The sequence below is a fragment of the Haliaeetus leucocephalus genome, unplaced genomic scaffold (genome assembly GCF_000737465.1).
Source record: "Haliaeetus leucocephalus isolate CR32 unplaced genomic scaffold, Haliaeetus_leucocephalus-4.0 Scaffold556, whole genome shotgun sequence".
Taxonomy (NCBI): Eukaryota; Metazoa; Chordata; class Aves; order Accipitriformes; family Accipitridae; genus Haliaeetus; species Haliaeetus leucocephalus.
The window spans coordinates 2,159,114-2,180,088 of NW_010972992.1; the positions used below are offsets into that span (position 1 = coordinate 2,159,114).

The following is a 20,975-nucleotide window of genomic DNA, read 5'->3' on the forward strand; positions in this document are numbered from 1 at the left end:
AGGATCACTTCTTCATCTGAGGACTGTGAACATAAAAGGTATTCACAGATGGTGCAAGAGTCACAAACACACGGTCCGCTCCCAACCTACTGTAGTTTTTCCTCTACTTGGCATATAAGCCATCCCTTATTGGTATTGTTCTCCATGATGATCATTTTAACCACTGCATGCTTGACCAAAAGTGCACTTTGCAGTTACCTTTGAGCAGAAGGACATGGCAATTCTACTCAAAGACAAGAAGGAATTACTAGCACAGTGCAATGGCTCAACATGCTAGAAAAATAATTGTCTCCAATAAGGAGATTTCAGTCTTTTGGGATACATAAGAAAAAAACCCATCAAACATTTAGGCAACTTCACTATAGCCAGAAAGCACAACCAGTAGAGACCACAAAGATCTTTTACAGTGTTTTTGTACAGCATTTAGCACAGTATATGGCATCACTATACAGAGAAAAGCATCAGACTTATTGAAAGGCTGAACAAGACACATTTAGATCAAAGTAGAAGGAAGCTGGGTTAATCACAATTGAAATTGCAGTTAAGACAGAAGACCAACTGCATTGGGAGTTACAGGTTTGCTCCATGCAGAGCTGTAACTGCTTGCTTTTGGAGCAAATTAAATGACTTTCCTACTAGCATCAAGGAGCCACAATAGCTCAAGGAAAGCAACTGGAGTTTCTAGTCTCACAAAGCAGTCATAGCTCACCACCACAGAAGCGTTATTTCTGGCCACGGAGCTTGAGCCAGAAATAAGAACATTCAGATGACAGTTCTACAAGCTTAAAACCTCTCACTTGAAGGGAACAAATGTGAGGAAGCCATTTATACAAACCTAGACCCTGTAATATTTTTTTTCCCCTGCATTCATTGTAGGCTAGCATCAGACTAACAGCATGTCTTAAAGGTCATCCTGAGACTTCTTTTTTTAAACTCTCTACATTTTGTGCTCTTAGTACTACAGCAGCTTCTGCAGGAGGGCGCTACACTTCAAGACTGAGAAAGAAGAAAACGTGTCTACATAGAGAAATTTCCAGAAAAGGCAAATGACCTGGACCACACTCCTCAACACTGCTCCCTCTTGTCCCCTCACTTCTTGTCCTACCCTATGGAAAATTCATGGCCTAATCACCTGGAATATCTTGGAAACGTCTTCAGAGTTGCGCTGCTGCGCTACATCACACAGCTTGGCTGTGATATCGATTCGCCGACAGATGTCCATGTCCACCTTCATGGCCTTTTCTTGAATCTTTGTGTCCAGGTCTGTCATGGGCTGCAGGAAGGACAGTAGTGATTATCTTCTATTATTATACAGTTCAGGAAAGAAGAGATACCCCACAGTATCTCTCTAACCCCAGGGCATACCAGTCTTAAACAGTATTACATCTTCTCCGGAAAAGGCAGTACATGGACAATCTAAATAGACTAGACAGCTAACAATTAACATTCATACCCGATTCTAATAAAATTTCAACTCAGAGTGATTTGTCACCAAAAAAACCTATACCCACCCCAAAACAACTGCTAGATGTGGCAACAGTAAACTTTTATGGGTCAATAAAGCTTTAAAAATGGAGGAGAAAAACCCTGTTGAGCATGCACAGAATAGAATGAAATCTAAAACCTGGCGAGTATGCAACACTTTCCCCCTGCTTTCAGACAGAAAAACTGTGCCTACAAGGAGAAGTTGCTTTTAAAACAGAATCCAGGCTACTCAGCAACTTCATACATACCATGAAAGTATTAAAATCAAGACTGGATCTAAAGAGATCCATGAAAACTTGTAACACAGAAAATACTCCTCATTGACATCAACCTGGCTTCCAGCCTAGCAAAAATTCTACATGAAAAGTATTTTGTTTTGCTTCACTCTAGACAGTAATTATAAATATAATTTATAAGAGATACAGCCACAGCACAACTGGCTCCTTATGAAGAAACATCGTTCCACGAAAAGCATATTTTTCAGCCGAGACGAGACTTACTCTGTTGGAAAGTACCACTTCAATGGCTAGGCAATGCTTCCACTTTGACCAGAAAAGCAGAAAAACTCTTTACAGAGCTTTCTTAAATACCAAATCCCCTTTCCAAGAAGAAAGCTTTGGGATTGGTTTTTTGTTGTTGTTTGTTAATGTTGGTTTTTTACATAATTACACAGAGTTCTCCAGCCCTGTCAACTACCTTTGCACAAGTTGGAGATTTTTGTTTTCCAAACACACTGAGAAAAACAAGTCTCTAAACACTGACACACTCTAAACACAATCTTATCAACTGAATAGGTACCAGTTATTCTTATCCACAGGAAAGCAAGAGTCACATGCCAACATTTTGCATTTCTCTGCTCTAAATATTTACACAGTGGGATTCAAAATAAGCATTCTCACTGCTTTCCTTAGGTTCTCTTCTTCCTTACAGAGTTTGCAAAGCCCAAAGCACACTTCCTCTCAAGTTGAGGAGGATGTCTGCATTCACCACCACTCTTTTTGTACATACCGAGCAACATTTCTTCCTCAGCAAAAAAGCCGTCACAGTGAAGAAGCCCTAACAAGTTTCTCCCTTTCACACTGCCTCTAACCAAGCATGCCTATTCTCAATTAAACAGCATGCCTATTCTCGATTAAACACCAAAAGAAGAGACAGCTAATTGCCAAATTTCACATGAACAGATCTAGTGGCCCTGAGAGAATGTATTTGACACCAGGGAGCAGGTTCTGCAAGCTTATATAAAGACAGAAGGAAGCAGTTCTACACAAAATTACAGAATAAGTAAGCATAATAGGACATATTCATTACAAAACCGGCATCAGCATTACTTCAGTCTTACAGAGAAAGGCACCTCACTTAATGTTCACTTGGCTTATCTTTCCAGATATCTGCATGAGTACATGCTCTCAGTATGTCTAAACGTAAGAAAATGAACCAGTCATAGCCTAAAAGATCCCTCAGCTTTGAAGGAAAGTCAATATCAAATGAGACATGAGGAAATTCCTGAGAAAACAAGTTTTTGTTGTTTTTTTTTTTTAAATTTAGGTCGAAGCAGCACTGGAAAAGCCAGACACCTGAACCAGTGATACTGGGTTAATCTCTTCAGAGTTTTCATAAAGGGAGCTGGGAAACACATATAGCATGTTCCTTTTTGAACATGACTTTGAGTGATTCAGAGCAAAATCCCCCTTGTTAGCAGTACATGGTGCTGCATGGTGATGAACCCTTTACCCTAACCTGCGAGTTCTCCAACACTTTTTTCCACAGCTGCAGATCTGAATGCCGGCACTGCCAGCTGTGGAGAACGGGGAAGGAAGGGAAGAGTCCGGGTTATGGGCTAAGCGGCAAGTTAATGCATCTCTACACAGACCAGACAGGAAGCAGGGGGAAGGGTGATCTGTCTGATGCATTAGATCATAAAGGCAGCCATAATGCTAACTACAAAGCAGCACTCACTAAGACCATAACCTTTTTATGAATGAAGCCATTTGCATGACAGGCACATTTCACAAAGACAGTGGGAGTTGGCCACTCTGCTCTCTAGCGTACTTACATCACTCATCAGACCCTTAAAGACCACAAGTTCTGCTTTCAGTCTCTCAATCTTTTCATTTAACTCCTCCTGGAGAGCTTCCGCTTCCTGCGCCTCCTGCAAGAGAAAGCACACAAAGAACTAAGAGGTAATAGGCCAACATATGCTTCCTCACTTAACCTGAGCAGGGCTGGTAAGGCACATCACCACCCCCGCATTTCACTTTGTCAGAAAATTCAGCACCTTCCTGCTTCAGCTTCCAAACATTAACACTATTCTCTAGCATACAGCAACACAGTCAGCTGCTCTAGCTAGGAGACAGATTTTTTAATTAAAAGACAATTCAAATGATTACTAGCATAATAAAAGGTGCCAACAAGAGAAAACCTACACCTTTCAATACATACTATCCAAAACTTACCTCTCGCAAGGTTTCTACCATAGATTCCAGACTCATTCTTCTTGTCAGTTCTTCTTCCCATCTGAAAGACAAGATTTGCAGGCAAAGTGTTAACTATGGAGAAAAGTTGTTGGTTTTTTTTCCCCGCCCAAAATCACAAGTCTTCTGATAGCTGTAGGATGATGACAGTTATTTGAAATGTAAAGCAGATGGTCCCCCTCGCTTGTACACCCTCAAACCAGTAATATTAAGACTGTAAGATAATAAAAGCTAAATCCACTTTCATTGGAATCAGTATTCTTCCTGCTCTCCTATGCAATATTTGGTTGCAAATACAGTGGGAAATCTTTGGTGAAAAAAAACCAAAAAAACAGAAAAACAGAACAGTTGAAGGTAAGTTATCTGAATCAGTAGTCAATATTCATCTGTTCGGTCCAATCAATTCATATGTTTATGTACCTTCTGCATAAAAATCTTCAATAATCTACATGCCTCAGTCATTTCCCAGCACTACAGTTGCAAGGAGAATAGTCAGCCAAGCATCCTTGAATGCAGGGTATACATGCTCACTGCTGCTGCAGTACTGAATGGGTAGAAGAAAAGAATTTACAGTTACAACCTGTATAACTAAACCTCAAACATAATGATGCTTGTAGTACAAGTTCATTACTGGATTAAGTGTAAAAATATCCAGCAGCTCCTCTTGTTCAGCAATGAAACCCTTTACAGGGCAAAACCCAGTATTTGACAATATTAACTCAAAAGCTAAGATTCTTGAAAATGTGACAATACACATTCATAAGCATGGATATGGTTTGAGTTTGGGACGGGACGGGAGAGAGTAAAACGTGTGCCCGTCTTTTTGAATGGGCAGTAGTGCCACACAAGACTTGCCCAGTCTATTAGAACAGGAATTACACCCCTGGAAAAGAAACTTCGGATACCACATGATTAAAAACAATCCTGTGAACATAATCTCTGAGTACCATTGTGATAATTTCTGTTGCCACTTCAACACTTTTTATAGTTTAACTGAAAATGGCAAACCATGGGCCCAGAAATCTACTAAATCAAAGCATTCTTGAAAATGCAAGGTTAAATCTGCCAAAATGCATCGTTTCATCCTATTTTCAAATTCAGAAAGAAATCTGGTGATAGCTAGATTGGTGGATATTCCCACGGAGGCATCTGATTTTCAGTTTGCATATATAATCACCATGCTACTCAATACATCTCTGCATTCAAAGTGCAGATTTAATCCCATCTGAAATGGAAGCCAGGGCAGACCATTTCAGCAGGAAAGGACACAGGCAGGCACAGCGGTATTGCAGTTTGCTGTATTCAGGAGTGATTGGAGGCACCTGAACGGGTTACATCTTAATGCAGCAGCAGCAGCAGCTCTGACAAGCGCAGTGCCAAGATGACATGCTGGCTATATCCGCTCTTTCCTGCTATTGTGGTGCAAGGAATATCCAACATAACGCCATGCGATTTTTCCATTGTACAGCTGAAGTTTGATTTAAGCAGGAAGACTTGTTGTGCATGTTTTTACCAGCAATGACTTACTGCCAAGCAGAGTAAAATATTTAGGCTGGAATTTGCATTTGTCATCAAATGTTTTAGCTCATATTTCCATATCCTATTTGGTTTTTGACTGCTAATTACATGTACATTCCTATAAAAATAGTAACTTTATTTTTCAGATTTTAACATTAGAGTCAAGAAGGTGAAATTAATTAAAGCAGTCAATTATATTCACAATCTGCAAGATGGTCTCCTTCTGTTACAGGAGGAGTGTTGCATGGCTTTAATCATTCCTCCTAGTCTTTCTGCCAGCAGGCTGTCATTTATGGATGGAAGTCAAGCAGACATTGCAAAAATTGATATGCTGCTTCTCAAGGTTTTAACTGTTGAAATGAGGAATACTGGCTGCATTCAGGTTATCCTGCTGTATTATTTGCATCCCCACAGTGCACTCTGCATTCTGCAAAAAAGGGATATATTTTTGGAAAACGTATCTGCATATTTTTACTGACTGTGCCAAAAGCTAGCAAAAAGGATTAGCATTCCTCCCCAGCAGTTCAGCCATTCTGGGCAGCTGCCAAAATTACACATCTCAAAGTCTGCTCAGACTAACCTTCCTCATCCTGAGAAATTCCAGTAGTTCCATTTCTTTCCTTCATGCCAGTTAAAGTGCATTTTGCAGAGCAGTGATTTACAGCCCTAATTCCCTTCCGTCAAACTCAAGATGGTGTCTTCAAGAAAAGAGAAGGATGCCTTCTTTTACACACACACCCTCCCCACAATTTATGTGTTTCTCTTGATTATAGGAACAATAACACAATCAGGTAATTTTTAACCAAAAAGTACATGCCTAACAGAAGGAAATTTACACTGGACTGATAATAAGGGTCCTGCTAACCATTAATATCACATTCTTAACCTCAGAGCAAATTTCTCCCACCCACTACCAAGCTGATTAACCTCATTTAACAGCTAAAAATGCCAATCTTACTTTCTCCTCACACTTAAACCTCAGGAGACTATTTGTAGTAAAGAGAGGAAGGAGACGGATGGGAAGGTAGAGGATGACAATGGAGCAGAGGATTAATTCTCCATTTAAACTTCCAAGGAAGTGAGACAATAGAAAGATTGCTCATTCATATGATCATCCTGTATTTGCTGTAACACACAAGACTTTAAAAGGAACCTTGGCAGCTGTGCTACTACACACTCCAACAAATGCAGCAGTAAGGAGTCAGCATGCCACTGAGAAGATGCTAACTATGGCTCTGATATCTTTAATATTCAACACACTCTAAATTATTCTCCCAGTAATTTATACTAATCAATATCTTTCTCTTCAGTTACTGTCTAAAAGCAGAAGACTTAGTCTTCCACAAGTCTTAATCCCAGCAGGCTGTGGATGCCCTCTGCTTCTTAGCAAAGAGAACCAGTGACGCCGTGTGCACGTGCAGCCTAAAATGTCGATGAAAGGGACCAAACCCTGGTGCTCCCTTCATCTTAAGGAAGAGGGAAACACCACCTGATTAATCACCTCCGCAGCATAAGCAGAGCAGACAGGTAACTCCTTTGCTGGATAACCACAGAAGAACCAGCGGCAGGAATGATGAGGACTATAATACCCAAAAGGGAAACGGCTGTACACACGATAGGCTAAAAAAAGCCAGCAGTCTTCACATACTTGCTGCAGGATATTAACTAGCCAGCTGCTCCTGCTGCTCTCAAATACACTTATTTCTTGGCTCAGATGCATCAATTGCTATGATTTCCAGATGTATCCAAAAATCTTTTTTCTGACCCAGAAAGGCAAATGCTGCCATCTCCATCTACCAGACTTCAGGGTTTCTTAATATATTTTCACTTATTTCTTAAAAAAAAATAAAAAATAAATCAGCAATATGAATTTCTAATCTAATCAAACTCCTTTCCTTCTTTCCCACCTACCAAGGATGTTGTAGTTCCAACCACCACCTACCCACCCCCCAAATAAAGGGCTAGTCTGAATTTTAGAAGCTATGGATCTATTCCCCTTTTACCAGATGTGACACATTACATTCCAGTGGCATTCAGTCATTGCAGCTTCAGGCCCCAAACTACTTCTGCAGTCATGTCTTACATAGCTTAGAGGAGAACAAAGGATGCTGGCTTTCTTTAACGGGAATAGCTACATTACAAGGATATTAGACAAACAAAACACATGAATAGTCAGCTAGGATTAACATTGCTTAAAGCAGTGTTCTTGTAAAGCTGAGTCACACCACAAACTTGTGTGTTTCCTTTGAAATTGGAAGAGTAGCTACCAGTTCACCGATACTAACATCTTCTACAGCAAAGCAAGCCGAGGGAGATATCTCAAGAACTGGATAATGTCCCTTAAAAGCTTCTCTAAGTTTTAAAGCCTTAATGTTCGTGAAATTAAACTGAGCGGTCTATGTTGACACAACAAGCTTCAAGCCACTTTCCCACTCCCTGAATAGCTGCGTCAATGAACACGAATATCTTCCTTTCTCGTCTTCCAGTATCAAGTCAAGTTACTGATCAGTGAAGAGAATTGACCACTGGAGCGGATTCACAAAACCCCTTTAGAACAGAAAGTTAGTTTTAGAGAAGTTTGCCTTTCCAAAAATTGTTCAGTAATTTTCTTTTTAAAACCGAGGATGTTTAGATGTATTATATCATTTAGACAACATGCTTACAAAATATGTCAGATATAAACCTACTGTTTTAAATATGTTCTTGCTCAAGGCAGAAAGGCACAAGTAGACCAGTTGAGAGTTAATGATGCCTGATGATATTAACTGCACTATTTCTTTCATTAAAAATATCCCTCCCTCAAGGAAGAAATATTCCTCCAGCAACATTTAATGACAATACATTTCTTCCACAAGAAAAACTCTTTAGGAAGACAAGACCCTTCTTCCTGGTAGTTTTATACTGAGTCATGCAGAGAAGAAAACCACCAAACAGAAAGAGAACAACAGAAAACATTTACAGTGGTCTAAGTTTTTCCCCTGCCATTCTCTCAGGTACTGACTCTGAAGCTTTTCACTCCGTTTGTTGGAGTGTCTTCCCATCAGTTTATGGGGAGAAGAGCAGTAGTAGAAAGGAAAACCTAATAGTGCTTAAGTCCACAACAGGAAACTAAAGTGCTAGTTTGAACAATGAGTATGAAATGCTCAAGAAAATATTAACAGCTAACGATTCCTGAAAACATAAACATACTGAACAGACAAACTGTCAGTGCTACCTTCAGGGAACAGCATCATTGTTTTTTCTTGCACACTAAGACACCACTATTTCATTTTTGGCACAAGATGCACCCAGCCTTGCTCATCTGTTGGATACGAAGCATCTAAGATGCATTCTCTGATGTACCACACCTGCAAGAAGATGGAAGAAAACATCCATGCTACGGCAGGACCAAGTAATTATACCTCCGGTGCTGCCCGGGAGGGTTCGTGCTCTGCCATCACAGGTTAGAGGCACGTCTCTGCGCTCCCGTTCCTTTGTGGCAGCACTGCTTGTTCTTTTGCATGTTGGGATCTTTTTGACGCCCATACGTTGTTTACAGGAACTCCAAATGGCAAGGCGTACTGCTCTGCTCACCAGCGCTGGCATGAGATTTAACACTTAACATGCACAAGCCTAACCAACTTAATCATTTCGCATTACTCATGCTCATTACAGGCCGCCTCTCACTGTGGGTCTGTAGTAACATGCCCACTAATCCCCTCTCCAACACCTAGATAATAACTATCAACATTACAGTTTATAACTCTGGTTATTATACACTGATTTCATTGGAATTGACTTAACAGCCCATCAGATGTACAAAGTAATATTCCCACACAAAAGGATCCACAGCCTAATCCTGTAATCGGACAGGACAGAAATTTGGGCCGGGCATGCTGCTTGAGAGAAACATACTGTGGTCATTTGGGATAAGAAAGCATCACGTCCAAGACCTTCTGGACAGATATAGAGAAACCTTCATGATACTAAAAAATTCTGCTGCAGCATCAATCTCTAATCATTTGCAATGGTGTTTCTTAATTAAGAGAACCACCTACATCTGCAATCTCACTAAACCATTCCCAATACAAGGCAGCAGTTTGGGACTGTAAATACAAATAGCTCTCTGCAGGTTTTCATTAGCTCAAAAGAACTGGACCATGCAAGATGGATTTCATTTTAAAAAAACCTCTATGAAGCCTTCTTTATTTTGTTAAGAAAAAAAACCCACAAACCAAAACCAATGCACCATTCTCTCTGCTTTTAGAATCCTTGCTCAAGAGATGATTTTCCTATCCAGTCTTAGTTTAGCACTAAATTAGATACAAGGTTGCATTAAGTAATTAGCTTATTCACAAATGCTAGCTCTTGTTTAAGTGAGCATTTTTAAGATGCTGTAATACTGGGATTCTTCCAGATTATCCCAAACACAGACCATTTTGATCCCACATGCCCTGACTTCTTATTGAGTCAAATTAAATGTTAGTTGATGGGCTCCATGTAAAACCTATTAATTTAACGTGAACGTCCGATTCCATTAAAGCCTGGCTGTAACACAACAGCAGCGGCACTCTTGAATGAAGTCATGGGTTTTGCCTGTTGCAAGCAACATCGTCTCCACAGTATCTCTTTGCTAGAAGTCAGTCATTGCAGCATCAAATTTCCCAAACGTCAGAGCAACAGAGGAGTCTGTATCCTTGAACCTCTAGCAATGGTCTAGACAATACAGGTAAATTCACTGCATACCAGAACTTGTAGCCTTTGCACTGCTAAAACTCAGGGGTTTCATTATAAAGGAAAGGTTAATATTAAAGTCCTATTCTAGGCTTGGGCTCTACTTAAAACAGCATGCAGGCCTTTGAACAACAGCAATTGCTTGTGAAGAGAATTACTGAAAGGACTTACTATACAGAAAACCATTGCATAATTATGCCTCCCGATTACATTCACCTGGAAAGATGCTCCAGCCTGTTACTGGAACCACAATAAAAATCATCTCCAAGTTCATTTGTGTTTTGTTCCTGACCACACGAGCTGTTTAAACAAAAGCCATACATAATGTCACAAGAGTTCAACAACTTCAAGTAGAAGCAACAGCCATGCCTGCATTCCTTTATGAAGAAAATTATGGTGCTTTTAATACATTAGGAGAATGCACATATAATTGTGCAATATTCACAGCAACATTAGACACATTTTAAGCTACACAGCTACAAGTCACATGCTCCCGCATGACTTATTCTTGCAAACAACACTGCACTAAATAAAGGCCAGTTTTAAATCTGAGATGTCTTTGGATACTTGGATAAGCTTTGGATACTTGGATAAGCTTTGGACCTCTTCTTTTGTACTTGCACCCAGCCCCTAACACAGAAGTCCATTAACAAAGACACAAGATACTTATTCAAAATAGGTCTAACACAGCAGGTGAGGCTACTCTTGGGTGTTTTCACAAGAGATCTCCTGTCCTTGCAAAGGACTTTGCATGATGCAAAAGTATCAACTATGAACTTCAGTTATTTTCAACCTCATAGCTAAGTAAGTGAAGAAAAAAAAAAATCCTTGAAAGTCTTCTATTTACCAGTGCATCCAAGGCTATTAATGTTGGTAGTCTATTTCCACATCACATAGTAGCAAATTCGTTTGAAATACTGCTGCCTTAGAAGAAATAATGTTTTTGGGGGGGTTTCCCACTGTAGGTAAATTGAGAAATAGGGTAAAATAGATATCAAGCTATCAAGCTCACTGTTGCCCAGCTTTCACTTTAAGTAAGGCCATGTGCAGAGAACCATCTTCCCTGATTGTCTAACCGCTCTCGACTGAAGAACTTCAATTCAGCTTGCTCTCAGAACATGGAGGTGTTGGAGCCCTGAACTGAACAAATGCCATGCAAAGGAGTCTTATTTTCCCTTGTGTTTATAACCTAATCAGCATCCTGGCTTCTAAGCCATTCTGCAGGACAGAGTCCAGAACTTCTGCCAGTAGATAAGTTACTTTCATTGGAAAGACAAGTTTTGTACATCTTCCCCTTTCCCCACGTACTGCTCGCTCTTTCCTTCTCTAAACCTGTTTCATATTCTCCTGAAGAGAAAGATCAGGCCTATGTCAACATAACCCAAACCTGCATATATCACTGACCTGCCTATTCTACAGCTGCAAATGATTTTAAATATTAACAGGTCAAACCTGTGAGAAGTGTTCAAAACCACAATTCCTACCAGCAATGGCCAGGAGTACAGCCTCTTGAAATGAACCTGATTAGGTAATGTAATTCTTTTTAGTGTTTCGTGCAAGCTCATAGCATCTTTACCTTTCTGCACAGCTCTTCTGCTACTCGCGTTCATCTCAGGCATATGGAAATCATAACTGCTTTGGAGGAAGGGAGCTTTTACAGTTTAGGGAGCAAAACCACAAAAGGCCTCTGTGTATTCAATATTTAAAATATCCATACTTTAGAATCAGAGTATAATTAAAATCACATTTTATCACTAGTGTCCTCCACACCTTAAACCGTTGTGCTGATCACAGGAACACAACAATTTCCTGCAGCCTGCAGAGAAATGATTTCTGGTTAGTCAAAAACTGTTCCGGCTGATAAGATATCATCAGATTGCGAGCTCTCAGAGCAAGGTTCATGATACAATTCATGATAGGATAACTAATACCTAAGGTAAACTAAACACTGCTTTTTGTATCCTCCTCTTATGTTTGCCAGCGTGTCAAGACAGATTTACAAATTTGTGCCCAACCTGTACCAGCAACCACAAACACAAGAACTAATAGATCAAGCTGGATTTACTCGTCAGCTGAGTGGTGGGCACCGACAGGCTGCAGCAAAGTCTGCAGGCAGAATTAAAGTGAGTTGTATTCCCCTCAGCAGAGCAACTTAAATTCATTTTTCACTCCTGTCAAAATCTTCATGACAGTGTTTACAACCCCAGAACAAATACACATCTCTTAAGCATGAACAAATAATTCTGCCGTGTGGATCTATTGAAGTTTTTGACAGCTGAAATGCAGTTTTTTCGCTAGGTATAGCAGACCCCAGGGAAGGGGAGAGGGATTTGTTCAGTAACATGAGAAAGCAGGAACTGCCTGCCTTCCATTTTCCAGTAAGCTTCGTGGTGACTGAAGCTAGCCCAGAACTGTTTCTAACAAAAGAGCCTTGTGAAAAAAGCAACTCAGGCAAATGCAGGGCCCACAAGATTGGCGCCTCTGTGTGTGTGTGTGCGCGCGCGTGTGTGTTAAGGATTTACTCTGTGCAATAAAGGAAAAGCAGCCAAGAGAGCAAGGTAAGGACAAAACAGTCTACAACTAGAAAAACACCAATAGCTGAAGACTAGGCAAAGACTTAAGAAGTGGGGAGGGGAAAAACATGCAACACACAGAAGAGGAACCACTCAATAAGCCTACATCTAGGAAGTTCCCACTGCAAAAGGGAAACGTTATAATGAACTTTAAACTTCCAATTACTGAGATCAACCCTTAGTTTGAGCAAGACAGCCTTACAGCTATCAGAAACACATCATAGACATGTGAGCTACAAAACAATTAAATTAGCTAAGATACCAAATTCTAGCAAGATGCTCTTTGTCATTAAGACACACAACTATTATTCCCTACACCATCAGGACACTCAATTTCTACAATTAGTCTGAATTCAGCAGAATGCTGGGGAGCCCGACCTTCCAGTCACGTCTCTGTAACTCCAAGATACCTGCAGCGACATTTTATTCTGAAAGCAAATGTCAGACAGACAGTTCGCTTGACAAGTCAGCTCCGATTCCAGGAATATGATACAGCCCGCGCATGGCATAGTAAATATGATTAGGTCTAACTATGAAACATCTGATAAGATTTATACCCAAACACCCATTTGACATAGATCAATATAGCATGACACTTTTGGCAAGAGGAGAATCAGAGCACTGCATTTTGGCCTTCTTTTTAGCTCAACTGCACAGAATTAAGTCATCTTTGTAAATATTTTATAGTAGCCCAGGTAGCTACTACATCAGCCTTCCTGGGACAATGCTAAAATTCTCTGTTCTCTTCCTCTTGTATCATGTAAGTCCAAGGCATTTCCCCTATTTTGTAGGTATATCCGCTTATTTTTTCCTTTCTCTCTTTACATATATTTCTATTAACAATAAAAAGGAAATTTAAGAAGATGGACACATCCTGATTTCACTGTATGGGAGGACAGCATCATATTTCCAAGGCTGTTTCCCATGCTGCTATTCTTATTTACCTCTGACAGGTCTCACAGTGCTGACGGGCATTCATTGTGCCAGCAACCCATCGACTAGCACAATTACAAAACAAAGAGGGAAATGAGAACTCGAGCAAATAATACAATTAGGAAGAAATCCCATTTCTATAGAGATCAGACCACCAGTCTCAAGCCGTCATATTATACTCTCATTTTTAGCTCATAGCCGAGTCCATGCTTATGTCAGTTCTGTCTGATCAAACTGTTTTCTAGCAAATAGCAGCACTATGCTCATTTCTACACATTAATATGGCAAACCCTTATCTCATTTGCCACTGAAGTATACAGAAGAGCTCTGCAGAAGACAACTGCAAGCGCAGCTTATAAAATGGCCAAGGCAAAGAACATTACATTCCTGTAAAACTGTTGTCGTAACAGCAGATCAAGTAATTACGCTGACTCATTTTGAAACAGGTAATCTGAAAAGCACAGGATTACATTACTGTATAGCACTTCTGGCTACAAGTTAATTATCAAATACTGAATTCCCATGTAAGGAAATCTCTAGCAAACCTAAGTACTACAAACCTCATGCATTAAAGACAGCCGATCACATACATACATTTATTTTACAACTCTGCCTATCAACAAGCTGCAATTTTATCGTATTTAGGATGTCAAACATTCAGGTGTTTTGTCCTAAGACTTTGGCACAGGCATTTATATAAAACTGCTGTGAAATTCATCCAAGTAAACTCACTACTCCTAATGACCATTCTCTTTGAAGAAACTAATACCGAAATACAGTGACAGACGCTATAAAACTTAAGTGAAGGACAAAGAACAGAACAGAGACTATGAACCTGAAGAAAAGTACTGACTTAATACTCCTCCCCCCAACAAAAGTCAAAAAGCTGCCCATTATTCTCTACTTCTCCTGAAAAACTGCTTTATGTTTATCTACCCACCTATGGTATCGCAGGGGGGTGAAATTTCATTACGTGGGTCTGACAGACATGTACAAGCATCTCTGAACAAATGAGAAGCAGAAGTTGGACATCTTGAAGTAGTTTTTTTGCTAAACCTGCAAGAGCAGGGCAGGAAACAGTAGCCCATCCAGTGCTTTTAAATCACATTTCAATTATTGCATAACTATTCATCATCTCAAATTCTTTCAGTCAACATACAGAAATAGCCTGGTACAAGTGCTAATTTGAGAAACTTGTAGAATTGCAGTCTCCTTCACTGAAAAGGTCAAAACAAGCTTTCAGAGACCCTGCACAGACAAAGGGGAGTCAGCGCGAGGAGTCTGAACTGAGGAACACTGCATGCTATTATCCCGGTGTCCCAGTAAAGCCATGTGATTCCTTTGGACAGCTCATCTCTAACATCCCCATCATTACTGAAATAAATACAGGCTACAGTAGGACAGAACGGAGAGAGAAAAATTTCTTCTGCAAATTGGAAGTTGGGCTGTTTATAAGGGAGTTACCAACAATACTTCAGTGCTCAGTTTCAGCAACGAAACTGCACAATGAAAAGGGATTATTATAACTGACTCATGTAATAATCACAGAAAAATCCATCCATTGTTTAGGGAAACTTAAAAATTGCTTAATGCTCTTAATTTAATCAAATGTATTTAAACAGCAGAAGATAGGCACCAGCACGCCTGTCCCAGAATCTGAAGCTTCACAGGCTTAAAAGTGGCGGGGGTGGGGGGTCGGAAATATCAATCTTATTCCAGGCCTTCACTACAGTTTTAATAGTTTGCTAAGATACAAAGACTACTACCATGAGTACTTTAGAAAAAAACCTCCATACCGTTGTAAACTGCACACTAGGTAGTTTTAAGCAAATATATATAATAAATAAAAGCTTTCTGCAGCCTGCCACCAAATATGACTTTCAACTCGTATCCTCCATGCTAAAAATTTAACTAGTGATCTGACCTTGATAATCTGTGGTTTCTAAAGCAGGGGGGTCCCATCATGTTTCTCTTCTCCCTAGCACACTCACTTCAAACTCTTAGTCCTTTACCTCCACTTCAGCACATTAATTTTAGAAGAGTAATATAAAATACCCATTAATAAATCTAACAGGTCTGTAAAAAGATTACCAGCACACACAACCACATCAGACTTTGACACGACGTGTTTCTGAAGCCAAGCACCCCAAGAGCTTCATAGCTTCTACAAAAAATGCAGTACTTGAGACTTGAGCTGATTTTCAAGGTTCTCCCACTAGTCTTTAGTAGCACAAGAAGAATCAACACTTTTCCATAGACAACTGCATTCCCCTTTCCCTCACCTTTCCTTTTTTCCTTCCCCCCCCCCCTCTAATTCTCCGTTCTCTTTCCCGTATTTTTTTATCCCCAGAATGCAGGAGACACTTCAAGAGCTGATACAAATATTAGTATGGAGGAGGGCTTTTGGGAGGGAGGAAAAAGAATAAGAAAAAGAAAGCATACAATAAAACAGATTTGAAATCTGCTTATAGTCAAGAACGCTTACTGTAACAAAGGAGTATAATTCTATATAGTTCTAGCCTTGCAGCAACTTTAAAAAGGTGTCATAGAAGCATGCTCTAATATACACCATCACCATTTTAAAAATACATTTGTATTTTTATGGTGCTCAGAACATTTCACTTGTAATTTCTCGCCTCCTACTGCTGCTAAGGACTCTTAGCAAAATGCAGATACCTTGCCAAAAGTCTGGCAGCTGAGGAGACAAGTAGTTACAAAAGAGATTTAAAGCCATAATAAGATCTAACGCTAAGCTGTCGGAAAGTACAGGCAAACTTCTGTGGCATGAATTTCCTTTCTATTTTCTATAAACACCTAGTGAAAGCTTTCATGAATGTCCTCTTAGAGGCTGCCAAGTTAAAATAGTGCATTATCTCAGCTGATGCACATGACTACATGGAAGATTCTTACATCACAGCTCTAAGAGAAGTAATCTAGCAAGCTTTTAACTACAGGAAATTTTTCCCATCTAGGGTGAGGATTATTTCTTTTCAGTACTGCCTTATGACCTCACAGCAATCTGTTATGAAGAGGAAAACCCGGATGTTTTGAATGCTGCTGCTGCACTGTGGGTCTCCTGCTCTCCAGACGGAGCAGGGACTTTCTGGCCCTGGAACATTTATGCTCCCATTGAGTCTGTGGTCTTCAAGTTGAGTTCCACCAAACAGATCACCAGCTAGATCTCTTGTGAAGAGGAGTTTTCACAGTAAAGCCAGCACAAAGCCCAGTATTACTCTGGAGAGCAAGCCAAGGATGTCTGCCTCATTTCCACAGTTAACAGCTGAAAAAAGGCTATCAGTTTAACTGGGATTTCTGAAAGATTGCTTTCATCAGACTAAATAGGATGTGTCACATTTGGACTAGCTGGTGACCTTAAAAGAAAAAGAAATACATCACTGGCACAACAAAATGATCACAGACAGCACCATTTTCAACACCTACTGCAATCTACTTACACATAAACCCCACCTCCTTTTCAACAGATACTCCCATCTTCTTTCATTTCAGTATTCAGGCAAATTATCCATTTTAGGGAAAAACTGTTCCATTTCTGTAAAGAAATACTGAACTATGTAATTAAATGTACAACTAGCTAAGCTTAGCCGTTAAAATGTAACATGTACTAAGTTCAAAACACTGGTATTTTAACATCCTCTCTCATAAAAGTTCTTCACTTGCCTTACGGAGTTCATGAGTAAATGCTTTCTATATCTAGCCATTCCCTTTGCTAGCCATGTTATAACCACCCTGCTGTTATCACCTCAAACTAATTCTGAAAGGCTCTGATAAGACTGAGTGATAATAGACCAGGATTACTCTTCTGTGGAAAGGAACCAGAGATCCTGCTGGAATGTATTAACACAACATTTTCATTCACTTCTGCAGTTCTTCAGCCTGAAATGCCAAGAATAATTGCAAGTTGCAGCTGAAGTGCTCACTGCTCTCCTTACCTTGTCTTTAGGTTTATCTCCATCTGCCCTCCCTCTTCCTCCACATCCTTTAAGCAGCAGCCTCAAAACTGAGAGCTAGAAGTCATCTTAATCTCTGCCCCAATACTAAATACTTTTACTGAACCTATTCAAGATCAAGGGAACCGTTTATTAAAATGTGATAATACTTATTTGCTTTCAGGAGTCATGAAGGCAGGTGGTACACATAGCTAGTATGTAGCAGAGTCTCCCAATAGTGCTCCTATATATCCATTGTCTTATCTACATTGTAAGAGTTCTGTCACCTTTGTAAAGGTAAATATATTTAAGTGTAGCTTTTGTGTGCAGCATCAGGATTCTAAGAACACAAGTATTAACAAAGGCTAAGAAATAAACTGCTCTTCAAAGGCTCCTATGACACTTCAGGAAATACACAGTACTCCTCACACGGTCCTTCAAGAAATATAAGGATGCTCACTCTGTTTAAGCTGCTTTAATCACCTCTAGTACAATGGGCAGATTAATATAGTTTAGTATTCCTAGTTAATTATGGTGACTAGCCTTTACAGAATTACCATTAAACCACGGTGCTATGCCATTTAGATGGAAGTGAATTAATAAAGATGACAGCTAGGAGGATATAAAATTCAAGATTAAGCATTTCTAAATATTTGTACAAAGGCAGATAAGTCTTAAATTCACACAAACATAATAGTTGTTTTTGCTGTCTCAGTTGCATGAATTCCCAAGAACATAACTGTTTAGTACTTAAACTCACAGGCAAACAATGAAAAAAAACCAAAACTTGATGAACACTGGCCCACACTGGAATGCCCTCGAAGATACTAGTCCCAGACTTACTGAAGCCTCATCTAGTTTCTGAAAGGGAGTAAGCTCAGTTTGCCTGCCGCTGCAAAGAAAGTGGAGGTTGACAAGTTTTCACAAATGAAATCCAATTTTAAGGCAGCCTGAAACACTGCAGATTGCTATTAGTGGGAGGATATAAACTACTGGCAGTGGCAACCCTGTGCTATTTACGGAGGAGAAGAGATGGACAGCAGAAGAGTTCCAGTACAAACTTGGTTCTAATGCAAAAGGCCAGTGAAAAGGAACAGAGTGACTGAGACAGTGACCTCATTCCCCTACAACTACAGGACAATTAGGCTGAGTCATGGACCCAAACCCCACCTAAATCAAAGCCCACACCACCACAGAGACATGCTAGCTCACCATGGGGAATAAATCCCTGCTCACGGGTCTAGAGCTGTATCTCATTGTGAATTTCATAGGAGAAAGATCAAACAGTAGTTAATGCTTCATTGAATGCTGGAAAAAGAGAAAGGCTGTACATTTGAAAATAGGATGACACCTCTTTCAGGGCTGAAACAAAATGATGCTAGTTCAGCACACCAACGCCTAGTTCACAGCACCCATAGCAATATGGCCTACCTTGACATAACGACTGTAAGGATCCTACGGTCTCCCACATAAAATAATAAGTAGAGAAGACAGTAAATTCCTTCCAGCCATTGAAACTTAACAGGGAAGAGTCTGACTGCATTGCATATAAATGGATAGAAGGATCTAATGCCCAAAAGGGGAAGAGAAGCTATGAAGGAAAATGGGTTTATTTGCAGATTCATCGCATGCTGCCACCAGGAGCTTGCTGTCCTTCAGGGATAGTTATCACAAAATGAGCTTACTTGCGTCCCGTAGCCATTCTTGAAAGGATAAAATTCTGTACAGCATCTCTGCAAGTGGGACTTCATTCCCAGGGTCACTTTGTCCCTTTCAACAAGAAAAGCTGGTCTCCCACTGACAACCGGCAGTTCTACACTCTGGTTAAGAATACAGATTAGTGGAAAAACATTTTCCAGGGCATTAAGGAGTTCTGAAGTGCTTTGCACTCCCTTTTTCTCCCTTAAAAAAAAAAAATTTAAAAAAAGGTTTCAAAACTGCATGGACGACAGAAACAGCCAAAGGTGAGGTGATTCTGGTATAGTCATTTGGGAAAAAATTCAATAGAAGAGTTAGGAACAGAATCCAGACTGCCCAATGCTTTACCATATGGTCAAAACCTTACTGAAAAGTTTAGGGGGGGAAATAAAGATTTTTTTTTTTTTTTTTGTACCTACAAGAGGGGGATTTTCTTGTAGCAGTTTTAATGACAATAGCTTTTTGACATAATATTAATGTTAAAATATTCCCATTACAATCAATGTTAATGCACTCATGCCATTCTACAGAATTATGTAAAATTACACCAATACCTAGTATTCTTTTTAACTAGATTTGACTTGTCAGGGCTTGACTTCTTTGATTGAATAGACATGGGCCTGCTAAATTTAAATTCTGCCTCTGTATCAGAGAAACCTTCATTTAAAAAAAAAAAAACAACCCCCCAAAAGAGACATAGTTCTATTTTCTCCCCTCAGAGACATGCAGACAAATTTTACCTGTAAGAATTCACAGACAGAAATATATTTTCCATTGAAACCACTGATTTGGAATAAATAGTGAGCTAGGATCCCTTTGATCTCTAATTCCAGCCTGAGTCACTGCATGGACTAAACACATCTACTGTATTTAAGGGTAAAGGGGGATCCCATCCTATTATACATCATCACTTCCTTCAGCATCTATGTTCTCTGTTAATAAGCTATTGTAAATTAATACGTTTTCTTACCCACATGAAGAGGACTAAGTTAATTCCTCCTCTTTTTAGTACAGGGTCTATGAGCTGTCATGTCTTTCAGCTAATGTTGATCGCTGGTTACATATACAAAACCCCCATACATTTCAAAGCAAACAAAATTGGGTTTGTAATGCGGTGGCACACCTGTGTACTGATAACCGTACAATACAGAACTTGATCGGAAGTCTACCTGTTCACAGAGGCTTTGTAATTCAGGGAATTCAGATTTGGGAAACCATTTAAGATTGGGAAATCAAAACATTTGGCTTTTCCATAGCACCAAGAGATTTGTGAAGCTACATGGAGTTTAGGCTCAGGCTGTAATGCCAAGTTTTGCTTTCCATTGTATTTCAGTGCAAATTCAGAATAAATCCACTGAAATTAGCATCAGATTGAAGATTAAACTTGGAGCCCCATTACTAGCAGTAGCAATGCAAGCCATCCGTTTGATCACATACACCTAAAACCCTTCTCTAAAGCAATGCATGTTGGTGGTTTCCAGACAGAAAAGGCCAAAAAAGGGAGAAGTGAACATTTCTCCAGTGAGAACAAGCTCCAAAATGCAGCAGTGAGCTTATTTTTGAAGCCGTGACACAGAAAGCAGACATGACTACGTTCAGTCCCAAAATCTACTTTGAAGGGGACTCAAATTAACAAT

At 39.8% G+C, this 20,975-nt stretch overlaps 1 protein-coding gene across 1 annotated transcript in view; it reads right to left on the bottom strand.

Moving 5' to 3' along the window:
• Nucleotides 1-20,975, bottom strand: part of IFFO2 (intermediate filament family orphan 2) — a 37,191-nt gene that overhangs the window by 7,776 nt on the left and 8,440 nt on the right. Inside the window, exons 3-6 of the mRNA XM_010577508.1 lie at nucleotides 17,162-17,188; nucleotides 3,939-3,999; nucleotides 3,539-3,634; nucleotides 1,133-1,273 (exon numbers count right to left, since the gene is read on the bottom strand). Of these exons, the coding sequence (XP_010575810.1) occupies nucleotides 1,133-1,273; nucleotides 3,539-3,634; nucleotides 3,939-3,999; nucleotides 17,162-17,188 (325 nt within the window). The remainder of the gene's footprint in view (nucleotides 1-1,132; nucleotides 1,274-3,538; nucleotides 3,635-3,938; nucleotides 4,000-17,161; nucleotides 17,189-20,975) is intronic.